This window comes from Hakea prostrata, chromosome 2 (assembly GCF_041222555.1).
Source record: "Hakea prostrata isolate BN-2017 chromosome 2, UWA_Hpros_2, whole genome shotgun sequence".
NCBI classification, from domain to species: domain Eukaryota; kingdom Viridiplantae; phylum Streptophyta; class Magnoliopsida; order Proteales; family Proteaceae; genus Hakea; species Hakea prostrata.
The window spans coordinates 4915973-4928532 of NC_142601.1; the positions used below are offsets into that span (position 1 = coordinate 4915973).

At 38.9% G+C, this 12560-nt stretch overlaps 1 protein-coding gene across 2 annotated transcripts in view; it reads left to right on the forward strand.

Moving 5' to 3' along the window:
• The window catches only part of LOC149023398 (structural maintenance of chromosomes protein), an 87266-nt gene that overhangs the window by 53080 nt on the left and 21626 nt on the right, over positions 1 to 12560 (forward strand). For both annotated transcript variants that reach the window (XM_089143943.1, XM_089143944.1), the window contains one exon: positions 8887 to 8953. In XM_089143943.1, coding sequence (XP_089000069.1) covers positions 8887 to 8953 — 67 coding nt within the window. The remainder of the gene's footprint in view (positions 1 to 8886; positions 8954 to 12560) is intronic.

Consider the following 12560-nt stretch of genomic DNA (forward strand, 5'->3'; position numbering starts at 1 on the left):
AACAAGCATCCCCTCATGTGATTGATAATGGAGACCTTCCAGTGTCTTTCTAATAGTTAGTTGGGTTGTTAAATGATCAGATTGCCTGTGCTTCTAGGTTAACCATGCTTAGCTTTATGTATATAGACAATTACTTTCATATATGAGACACACAATTTTGTGACTCTTGATCATGGTTCAAGTTTTCTTGAAATTTCGGCGATTCTCAACGAACTTTCAGTTATGGGAAAAATGAAATGAAACTTACTGAACAAAACTTTTATGCTAGGTTTTGGTCCATCTCGGTCAAAATTTTGACCAGTATGGGACCATCTCACTAATATCAAGCCAAAATGGATTATTTTGGTCCATTTTATAAAGAAAAGGGGTTGGTTTCAATGAGACCTGTGCAGATCTCGTTCAAAACCATGCATCGTATAGGAAGGCCGAACCATAAGGGAGACAATTTGGTCATTTTATCATCCCTTTTGGGCATGGTTATTAAAGCGGCAAACCGACCAAAGCGATTGGGGCTCCGTCATGGCGATTAAGCGGCGCTTAAGCGTCAATAAAGCGACAAAAGCGGCTTAGTCAATATTTTTAATATAAATACTTTTAAACTACTTTTTAATACAAATACTTTTTATAATAAACTAAAGTACTAAACAAACATTCAACAATCACATTCATAAAAATAAAAATAAAAAAACATTCAAGAATCACAATTATGAAAAATTATCCAAAAAAAGAATAAAAACATAACTTCATCTCATCAAGCATCATAAGATTCATAACAATAATTATGTAGCATGTACTAAATCAATGTGAAAAATGAAAATGAAAGAAAAGTAGTATGTACTATATCAGTAATCATTGAATATGACTTATGCTTCACATTCTGTTGTCGACAGACACTTTGGGCCTCGGAGTTCATTTGCAAATTTGGTCTCGATTCGGAAATGGCTCACATATTTAAATTTATATACGGTAATGTAGAATAAATTATAATTAAAAAAAAATAATATGCACAAATTACAAAATGTAAAAAAAGCGGTTGCTTTAGCATTTAGGAGGCAATATGGCGCAAAAGGCGGCAAAGCTGTAGTGCCTAAGCAAAAAGCAGCAAGAAATCAGCCCATTAGTTAAGCGGCCACAATTTAAGCGGTTCAAAAACCGCTTTGCCGCCTAGGCGGCTGCTTAGGCGCGCCTAGGCGGACGCTTTGATAACCATGCTTTTGGGTCCCTCTTGGTCTGGTTAGAGTTGGTGTAATTTTTAGAGTCCAAATCTACTTTTATTTTGTTATTGAGTTCTTGTTTAGAGTCCGAGTCCAAGTTGTAGAGTCAAGTTGGAATCCTATTTCAAATTAGATTCCTTTTTAAGTTGCGAGTTTCTTTTATTCTACAATTATTATTTATTTAGGAGTCCTTACAATGGAGTCCTTTAATTAGTGTCCTAGTTGAGTCTAAGTATCAGATAGAACTCTTTATTTGTCGAGTCCGATTAGGAAATCCTTCATGTAAAGGCTATAAATAGAGCCATTGTATGTGTTATTTTGAGAAAGAATAAGGTGAAGAATGAGGGAGAAGAGAAGATGGAAGCCACGATTTAGTTGTGGAGGCTCAGATTGAACTTGTGAGCACTCCTCAAAATAACTTCACTATATATAGGCTAATTTACAAGTCTATTCTATATAGGAAAGCATCAACCAATTTCGATTGGTATAAAACTCTTAATTACCGCCTCTTTTTCCTCTCGATGGTTCCGTCCTTTCCCATTGCCCTTTCCTAACACTCCCCCTTGCTGGAGCATATATTTACTCTTGCCCGCTGTTACAAATATAGGTAACTCTTGTATTCCCTGAGCTTTGGTGAACAAATTTGCGAGTTGTTCTCCAGTCCTCGCATGCTTGGGGGATATTATGCCTTGTAGTAACTTCTCATGAACAAAGTGGCAATCAATTTCAATATGCTTGGTATGTTCATGAAAAACTGGATTTGATGCTGTATGAACCGCAGCTTGATTATCACATCATAACCTCTTGGTGTGTCATCAATAATTCCTAATTCTTGGAGTAATTGTTTTATCCATACCATCTCGCATGTTACCTGTGCCATGCCGATACTCGTTCTGCGCTTGATCTTGCTTCCACAATTTGTTTCTTACTTTTCCATGATACAAGATTTCCTCCACGATGTGCGAGTGTCGATCTCCTATCAATAGGTGATCCAACCCAATTAACATCGAGAATCCTTCACATTTCTTGCCCATGATTAGTGTAAGAGTCCACGTCCGGTGCTTTCTTAAGATACCTCGAATTCGTATACCGCATCCCATGTGATGTTCATGGGGCATACTTGACTCGCAACACCGATCGAAAGGCAATGTCGGTCTAGTCCGTCGGATAATTCAGCTTTCCAACAAGCCTTCGTTCTCTAGATCATCAGATGGTTCCATCTTCGGCATTAACTTTAAGTTACATTCCATGGGAGCGTCTATGGGTTTTGATCCCACGTTCTGTTTCGGGCAAATCTAGTACATACTTCCGTTGAGATAAGAAGTGCCCTTTGTTGATTGGGCAACTTCAATTCCTAGATACTTTAACTTGCCCAGTCTTTGGTCTGAAATTTCTCTTGCAAATAGGTCTTTAACCTATCAATTCTAAGTGTCATTTCTGTAATGACAATATCATCAACATAAACTACAAGAAGATTTTGCGCGTTAGAGTTTTTAAAGAATACGGGTGATCACTTTCACAACAAGTCATCCCAAATTCTATTACAACGAGTGAATCGTCCACCCATGCTCGAGGTGCTGCTGAGACCATATAATGATTTGCGGAGGCGACAAACCTTATTCTTCTCCCCCGAGCAACAAACCCGGTGGTTGCTCTATATCCTTTCTCATGCATATCTCCATGAAGGAAGGCATTCTTCACATCCAATCAAGCAAGGGCCCCGGTGGTAGCGGTAGAGAGATTAAATGCGGATGGAGTAGCTTGGCAACGGAAAAAGTATCAACATAATTTCGCCATAAACTTGAGCATGCCCTGGCACGAGATGAGCTTTCGGCGAGCTAAAGAACCATTAGGATTAACTTTCCCGTGAATATCCACCTCCCCAATGGCTTTTTTTCCCGGGGGTAAAGGCACAAATCCCAAGTCCGGTTGTCCTCTAGGCTTGTAATTCTTCGTTCATTGCACCGACCCACCCAAGATTAGACAAGGCTTCAAGAACATTCTTAGGAATAGGATAAGTCTCTATAGTAAATGGCGAGAGAATTTAGGTGATAAAGTATAATATGAAATAAAGTTAGAGATGGGATCCGAACACAGAGCGAGTACCCTTCCGAAGAGCAACTGGAATATCAAGGTCGGTTTGGCGCGTCCGCGGGATCACGGCGGTTGGCACAAGGTAGAGCCGTGGTGCGGGGGGAGCCGGTGGTTTTGGCGGCGCTTGTATACTTTGGTGATGTCCGGCGGGGGTGGAGGTGAAGGAGCTGCCTCGTGGAAACACACTTTGAAAAATACATAGATCATCATTTAGGTCAATTAAACTATGAGATTCGGTAGAAAAGGAGTGGACTCAAAAATGCACATCTGCGAACAAAATATCTTCGTAGTCGAAGAATAACAACGATATCCCTTTGAGTGCGAGGTACCAATACACTTAAGTTAGTGCCGGGTCAAGTTTAGAGATCCCTGGGCAATGATTACGAATGTAACATACACAACCAAATATGCAAGGAGGCAAAGTAAATAAGGGAGATGAAGGAAATAAGAGAGAATGAGGAATGCCACCTTTTAAGACAGATGAAGGCATCCTGTTAATAAGATAACAAGCAGTTGAAACTGCATCAGCCCAAAAGGATTTAGGAACCTTCATCTCAAATAAGAGAGAATGGATGACCTCCAATAAGTGTCTATTTTTTCTTTCTGCAACCCCATTTTGTTGAGGAGTATCAGCACATGAGGATTGGTGAAGAATCCCATTAGAAGCCATTAATTTACAAAAAGGATCAGAGAAATATTCTTTGGCATTATCGCTTTGAAAAGTACGAATAGGAACACCAAATTGAGTACGAATTTCAATAACAAAATTGCAAAATATGTTAAATAATTCTGAACGATTTTTCATTAAATAAAGCCAAGTGACTCTTGAAAAGTCATCCACAAATGTAACAAAGTATCTGTAACCTGAAGTAGAACTAACAGGACAGGGTCCCCACACATCAGAATGAACTAGAGAGAAAGGGTGATATGATCTGTTATTTATACGAGGAGGAAAACTCACACGATGAAGTTTTCCAAATTGACAAGACTCACAGTCCAACTTAGATAGCGAATGAAACGTTTATCTACCAATTTTAGGTTTTCCAAAGAGGGATGCCCTAACCAACAATGTATTTGATGGGGGATGGAAATACTAGAACAAGCAGTAGAGGATATCTCCTCGAATAGATACAACCCCCCAAACATACGGCCTCTACCAAGCATCTTCTTCGTCGTAAGATCCTGAAATAAACAATATCCAGGAAAGATTTTCACCAAACAATTATTAGTGGAGGTAAATTTATGAACATATAATAAGTTAAATGGCAAATTCGGTACGTAAAGAACTGAGGGTAGGGTAATGGATGGAGTGAGTTGAACTGTACTCACTCCTTTAACATTGATATGAGAGCCATCAGCAAGTGTAACCAAAGAGGATGATGGAACAAAAGAGGAAAATATACCTGTAGCCCCGGTCATATGATCAGAAGCTCCTGAATTAATGATCCTATGTGGTTGAAAGGCAAGCAGTAGCATTACCTGTCTGAACAAGGGTGGCAGCGGCTGATTGTGGTTGAGTGGGCTGAAACTGAGTGAAACGAATATAATCTGCCTTAGTCATCTTTACAGTCTTACCCTCAGGATGAACGGTAGTAGTTGGAGATGCTGATTCAGAGGTGATGATTGCATTCGCCATGTGTGGGGGCTTTCCATGAATCTTCCAACAATATCGTTGAATATGTCCTGGACGACCACAATGATGACAAGTCTTAACTTGTCCTGTACTATCAGTAGAGTTGTGTGAACCTAGATATTTTCTAGTATTATTTCCTCGAGTTCGTCCTATATTATGTCCACCAGGGTTCATGTCCTCCGAAGTGCCTCGAGAAACTGTTGTCAAAGCTGAATTTTCTGTAGAGTTATTGGTACTCTCCCTTGCAACGCGAAGAACTATTGAAAATGTGTCAGCTAACGTGGGTACATGATCACTACCAAGAATTTGTGCTCTAACTGCCTCAAACTCCTTTCCAAGACCTCCCAAGAAACCCATAACAGCTAATTGCTCTCTTTGATTTTTCATAGTTTTGATATCAGAGGAGATAGGTAGAATAGAGTTTAGTTCTTCATACATTCTTTTAAAATCTGCAAAATATTGGGTAATATCTCTACCTTTCCTATCTACTCGATAAAATTCCTGGGACAATTTGTAGATTCTAGCCAAATTATTTTGACCAGAATACAACACATTCAAATACTCCCATAATTCCTTCACAATTTGTAAGTGAGTAACCAAATCTATAATATTATTGGCCAAGGAATTAAACATCTGCCCAAGTATTTGTGCATCAACAATTGCCCAAGTATCATCATCTTTAGGTACAGTCTTAGTCAAATGATCTATTTGTCCCCGTCTAGTAAGAACAATTTTAACTATAGCCCTCCATTGGTGGAAATTTGATACACCCTCCAATTTCTTCTCAGTTAACCGATGAGAGGATGAAGAAATAATTTCAGTCATGGTATTTTTACTTGAAGTTTCTCGCATATCCAACACAATTAAAATCAAATCCCAGAAATCAGAAATCAGAATTAGAATCAGAATTATTCCCAAATTAATCCTAGAATCAGATTAATCTCATAACCATAAATAAACCAACTTGAACCACTTTAACCAACTGAACCAAAAAACAAGTTAAAACCAATCGGACTTGGACACCGCAGGTTACTCTTTTCTTTCTCGAAGACTCTCTCACTCTCTCTTTCTGATCTAAAGCAATGATTGAAAACGAAAAATCACAGTACCAGTTTCTAATCTAAAGCAGCGTCGCAGGTCACTCTTCTCTTTTTCTCTCACTCTCTCTCTCTCTTTGATCTAAAATAGCGTCGAAAGCGAAAAATCACAGCACCAGCGACTACTCCGGCGGCTGCTTCTTCTCCAAAGAATGGTTGTTCTCTCAACTCTAAACAGATCGAGAGTGAGGAGGACTACAGACACTCTTCCTTAGCCCCAAATCACAAAACGAAAAATATCTCAAACAAGCGCAGTTTATTCGTACCTGAAAAAAAATGCAGATCTGACACCAACAAGTGTCAGCGTAAGGTGTTGCATCAATCTTCAAATAAAGTCACCAACAAGTGCAGCGTAAGGTGCTGCATCCCTTTAATTTCTGGAAATGACTCTCACACCAGGTATAATTTCTTTCCCTTCTATAGAATCAACTGTTTGTACTAGTAATTCTTAGAATCGAAAGGAATAAGAGGACCTACAGCTCTGATACCATGTTATTTTGAGAAAGAATAAGGTGAAGAATGAGGGAGAAGAGAAGATGGAAGCCACGATTTAGTTGTGGAGGCTCAGATTGAACTAGTGAGCACTCCTCAAAATAACTTCACTATATATAGGCTAATTTACAAGTCTATTCTATATAGGAAAGCATCAACCAATTTTGATTGGTATAAAACTCTTAATTACCGCCTCTTTTTCCTATTGAGAGTTAGTGCAAGCTCTTGATGGTTCTGTCCTTTCCCAAATTGCCCTTTCCTAACAGTATGTAAACAAGCCAAGTTGATGATTAATAAAATTGAGATTAGAAGTATATTGAGGAGTGGAGTCATGGGTTCTTCCCTAGGAGGAAAAGCCTGCAATTGTGTGTGATTGCTTTCAAAATTCTGCAGAATTCGAGTTCCTCAAGCCCCCTTCTTCATCGACAGCAAGAACAAACCTACTCCATCCCTAACCTTCCCCTTCTTTCTTCCACTTGAAGTCCCTCCCCCAACCCCAAAGTCTAATCCTGCTCCACAGCCCCTCCCCCCCTTCCCCAACCCTGCGGCACCCTTCCCCCACCAGTTACTACCCCATTCCCTATCTTCCTTCCATTCCCCAGCCCCTTCTCTTATAATTCTGCTCCTCCTCCTTTTGTTCCTTGCATAAGGGTCCCTAGATTTCTAAAACCCATAAATTTTCCCAAACCCAAACCCTAGATCTGCCTAACCCCTCACTCAAACCCTACCCCCTTTAGAAAACAAATTCCTCTTCCCCTTCCCCTTCCTACCTTTGATCCCCTATGACAGCCCTATCCTTCACCTTAAACCACAATGAATTCTAGTTTTCCCTTTTCTCTTGAAACCTTAGAAATCCTAATCTTAGTGTCATTCATATTTTACAACCCCAACCCCCCCCACCCCCAAATGCCAACCCCATTCTACTTTAGGATCATCTCCCCCTCCCCTACCTTCAACCCCAATCCTAACCCTAGCCTCCCCCTTAGTAACCCTTGAATTTGGGAAACTTTAATTAATTGAACCCTAGAATTCTGAATTGTACCTAAACAGTAAATTTGAAAAAATCTGGTTTAATTCTACCAAAACCCTAACTGTAAACCTAATGGCTGAATCCTATACCCCTTCCCTATCAACCCTAAATCCCCCTAGACCTCTAGAAACTCTAGCCATAGGGTTTAGAAGTCATAATTTCCTAATTGCAGGCTGTAATTAGCCCTAATCGGCTGCTGTCCACCCTTGGATTGCCCTAGAAGACCTAATTGTGGGGTGTTTAAAGCCCTAATTTTCTGCTAGTTCACTTGGATTGATTCTGAAAACTGGCCCTCAATTTGGGGTTACATAAACTTCTTCATCTGATATCAAAATCCCACAAAACAAGTTGCATTAGAATTAGAACTCGATGATCTACAATTTCCATGATGAGAGTTTCACCCAGATCTATTGGTAAATTTTTTTTTTCTTTTTGGGTTTCTCGTTCCTTTTTTTTTTTTTTTGGGGGGGGGTTGGGTACAAAAAACGGGGTCAGACGCACAAAATCACCCTAAACACACTGCCACCATGCGTACATTTTTTTTTTGTTGCAACTTCTGATGCATCAAGCCTTCACCCGCTACTTTGGACCTCTACTGAAATTGTATAAGGAGTCCTTGTAACTCTAAAAAATGACCTAAAAAAGGTACACAAGGTGTCCTACGAGCCTAGTTGACCTCTTAACTCTACAAAATGACCAAACTGCCCCTATCACTCTGTAGTTTGCTGTTTGACCATTCCAACTCATCAAAATCAACTGCCATGTTATCGATATGATTGTTAATATTACCAACAGTGATAACAACTCTGTAGGGCTCTAAGTGCCTAACACTTGCCTCTGGTAGCAGGATCCCAAGTTTATTCAGTAAAAGAATCCCTCAAAATCACAGAATTTGGGAAATCATTCTTGCTTCTTCCCAATCTGATTTTCAGGGTTTCAACCATTATGTTCAAAATGGTGCCTAAGCCTGTTGTAGTTTTCGCCTTTGGTTTTTATCCCTCCAAATCCCTTGCGCCACATAGCTTCCTTCTCAATACAATTTTGACAGATTCTGGGTGATTCCATTCTGATCTCAAAAAGTCGAGAGGAACTGATCCTGCCTCTGATTCTGTTCTCATGTAACTAGTATGGCTGGCATCCTTCACTGGAGTATGTTGCTATGTATCCTTAGAAATGACTAACAATTTATGTATGTGATTAGTTTTAGTTTTGACATATTAGTTGCAAGATAATTTTTTTTCTTCAATATTTAATACTTCTGAAATGATGAGGACCTTTATTCATCTATTTTGTGTTTCTTATACTTGTTTTCCATGTGCTAAACAGACATCAAAAAGAAGATGCTCTTAACTTTCGGGTGACAAAAGCTAATGAAGTCAGTGAAATTGAGAAGGTATGGTGCTTCAGTTCCAGATTTTTTTTATTTGTTGCTGTTATTAGAAAACTCTTGTAGGACTACTTGAAACCAGTCAATTAAGTCTCCGTTGAGCTTTCCTTTCCAAATGTGCTATTGAAAAATGGATTTGATGAGAGAATGTCTCTATGCCATCACAATTGGTATTTAACTTGCTATCATTTTCCATTTGAGATACATGGTGGCATGGTTAAGGTGGCAAGGCGGCAATTCAACCAAAGCGGTTGGGGCTTCGCCTAGGCGGCAATAAGGCAACCACAACAGTTTGGTCAAAATTTTTCAATACAATTACTTTCTATAAAAAGCTGAACAAACGTTTAGTACACATTCATCCAAAAAAAAAATGCAAACATAAGTTCATCTCATCAAGCATCATAACAGTGACTATGTATTATATCAAATTGAAAGTGTGAAAATGAAAGTAGTAATTTTACATTTTTAATTACTTCTATAATAGTGTGATGCCAAATAAGTGCCTTGTGCATAGACCCAACGAGCATTCAACAAATGACCTCACTCCTCATTTGACCCTATCAGTCAATACTCAACACTGAACTTAATATATGACATAGATAAAGTTTATTAATCCCAAAGTAAACTAAACTAAAATGTCAAAGTTAGTAACTAGTAATCCTTCAACTTAAAACTTAAAAAGTCTTAAACAACCGAATACTTAAAGAAAGAAAAGTCAAAAGAGCAAGTCCATTGCTAACTTCCAAGTTCCAAAACCAAATGCTAATTGTTCAGTTCACAAATCGCAACTTCAATTCCAATCCCGTTAACGCCAAATCATCATTTTCTTCCACCTCTTGCTGTCTTGTAGGATTCATTGGTCGCATGGCATAGTCATCCTCATCATGAAGATCATCATGCACATCTAGCATCACTGGTTGATCTTGTTCTTCATCATTTGAAGACTCCTCACCCCCAACCATATTCCTATTAGTATTATGCCATTGATAGGTAGCAAGGTTAGGTGCAGGTTGTGCAACTGCAGCCACTCCACTAGTTGACCCTTCTTGTCTCCTTAGTCTGTTATGCCCGTGGAATGAAGAACTTGCTCCAGTTGCCATTGATACCGTTCTCCAAGTGAGGTCATCTTCTGGATGAACTAATCATGGCTCGAGAGCGAGATCTTGCCACCTTGAAAAGTCGAGATCTCGACCATCTCGGCGAGATCTCGGTCTAGATATGCGATTTTTTGGCGTCAAGTCGGTGGCCCATCTTGGTGGGTTTTAGGATCCCAATTGCGCTGAAACATGATATTTAGCCTATTTTAGGCATTTTGAACACATTTGTGGCCTTGGATTTGTTAGAAAACAACCGTAAGTATGATTTCTAAGTCTACCCATAATGTGAAACCAAAATGTAGTAGGATTAGGGAATGCAAGGTTACATAACATGTAATATAGAACCTTGAAGGCATATAAATAAAAAGCAAGTGTATCAAATGCATCAAATTACCTAATTATCATCAAAATTCCATCCATATGAGTTTGAAAATCTCAATTTTCAAGAGTAAAATAATAAATTTATACAACCATTAGAAGTTCTATATAAGTCATTAAGTCATAAGTTCATAAAACAAACAGAGAATGATTGATCTTTCTTCGATGTTGTAGACGTGCTAAGAGTAATTGCAAGTGAACATCCAGCTGTAATTGGCAAAAAAAAAGGGGCAAAAATTGAGAGTTCCAGCGAGATATGGCAAGATCTCGAGTGAGATATCCCAACTCTCTGCTCTCGATATCCATCTCGTCTCACTTCTTTGAAAAAGCGAGATATCTCACGATATTTCCCACCATGGAATTTATACATCATCAAACTGACCAGTCATCCACTCACTAGTCCAATCTAACTCCTCAGGCACTAGTGGGTTATAATTTATACCTTGTTCCCTCCTTTCTTGGAACCTTCTTTGGAGACCCCGGTTAAATTGAATTGAAACAAGATCTTTTAAACGTTGATGCTCTAAGCGGTTCCTCTTTCTTGGTGTGAATCTGAAAAATAATATGCAAATAAAAATAATATAAGTATTTTAAGCATATTTTTTCAAAAAATTATACAAAACGAAAAAATATAAAATATTGTTTTGAAGTACTCACAAAGTCAAATGTACTCCAATCCAATTGCGCTCACAACTAGAAGAATGGCAGATGAGCAACAAAGCCCAAGTTACGCACTGCAATGCTTGTAAGTTCACGAGTAGAGGTTCCATGTATTCACCACCGATCCACTATAATATATTTAAGGAAGGAAGAAAAGAAAAAAGGAAGGTTATAAAAAATCAACAACTGAACCTATAGATTAAAATGTTATAAACTAAAAAACACAAGTACTCACTAGGAGACAGTTTTTCCCTCTAGTCTAATTGCCACCTCTTTTCCCAAAATTCAATCTAGGTAGAGTATAGGCAGTTGTCTACACAATGATCTTATCTTGTGAGGCTGCATCACGCACCAACTTGACAAGAACATCTTTGAAGGCATCATTTGCTCTATCCTTCAAAGGGGGATAGAGATTGAGACCTGTACTTGAACTAGATTCTAAATCCACTGGACAAGCCTTAAAGAACTTGCCTGGATTTAGGAAAAATGTGGCTAAGTATATAGGCCGCTCCATTTGATTTGTCCAACGCCTCTCAATGATCTTGATGATCTTCTTCCATTTTCTTTCTACCCCCTTAAAATTTGTTATGATGCTCTTCTTTGCCTCTTCCATTGCTAAATATACCTCAGGCATTGCAGGCCTCTCATTACCATCTGCTATCCTCAACACTTGAAGAAGAGGTAATGATGCCCTTAAACAATCTTGCAGAGCATTCCAAACTGTACAACAAGGATGATTTTGACAACTTGCTTCTGCGCTTCAACTATGATAACTTAGAAGAATCCCACTCATCACGGAGGAATAGTTGCCTCAAAGCATCCATATGCTTCAGTAGGCTCTGCAGTGTCAAAAATAAAGATGCAAATCTGGTGTCAGCGGGCCTCACTAAATCCACTCCTCCTATCTTTACCCTCATAGCTTCAAGTACATGAGCATGCCTATGAATGAAGCTCGTAATTTTTCTTGCGTTTACAATGAAGGACTTGTATGACTTTATATTCCCTATCTCCTCCATAATAAGATCTATGCAATGAGCTGCACATGGAGTCCAAAACAATTTCTTTCTTTTCTCCATCAACTATATACAAGCAGCAGCATAGTTGGCAGCATTATCAATTACCACTTGGATGACATTCTCCTCCCCATTATCTTCCACCTTACCATCAATTAGCTGAAATAGGAAATTAGCACCATGTATTTCACTAGATGCATCAACAGATCCTAAGAAAAAAGTCCCTTCTAGACAATTGACAAGAAAATTTGTCAAATGTCTTCCTTTCTTGTCTGTCCATCCATCAAACATTAGAGTGCAGCCATGCATCCTCCAATAAGTCCGATATTGCTGCTTCAAATCATCAACTTTTTCCGTCTCAGACTTCAATAGGGGAACTCTGAAATCATTATAAGGGGGCTTGAAACCTGGCCCGTATTGACCAATTGCCTCAGTCATGACCTCAAAACTCTGCAACTTAAATGC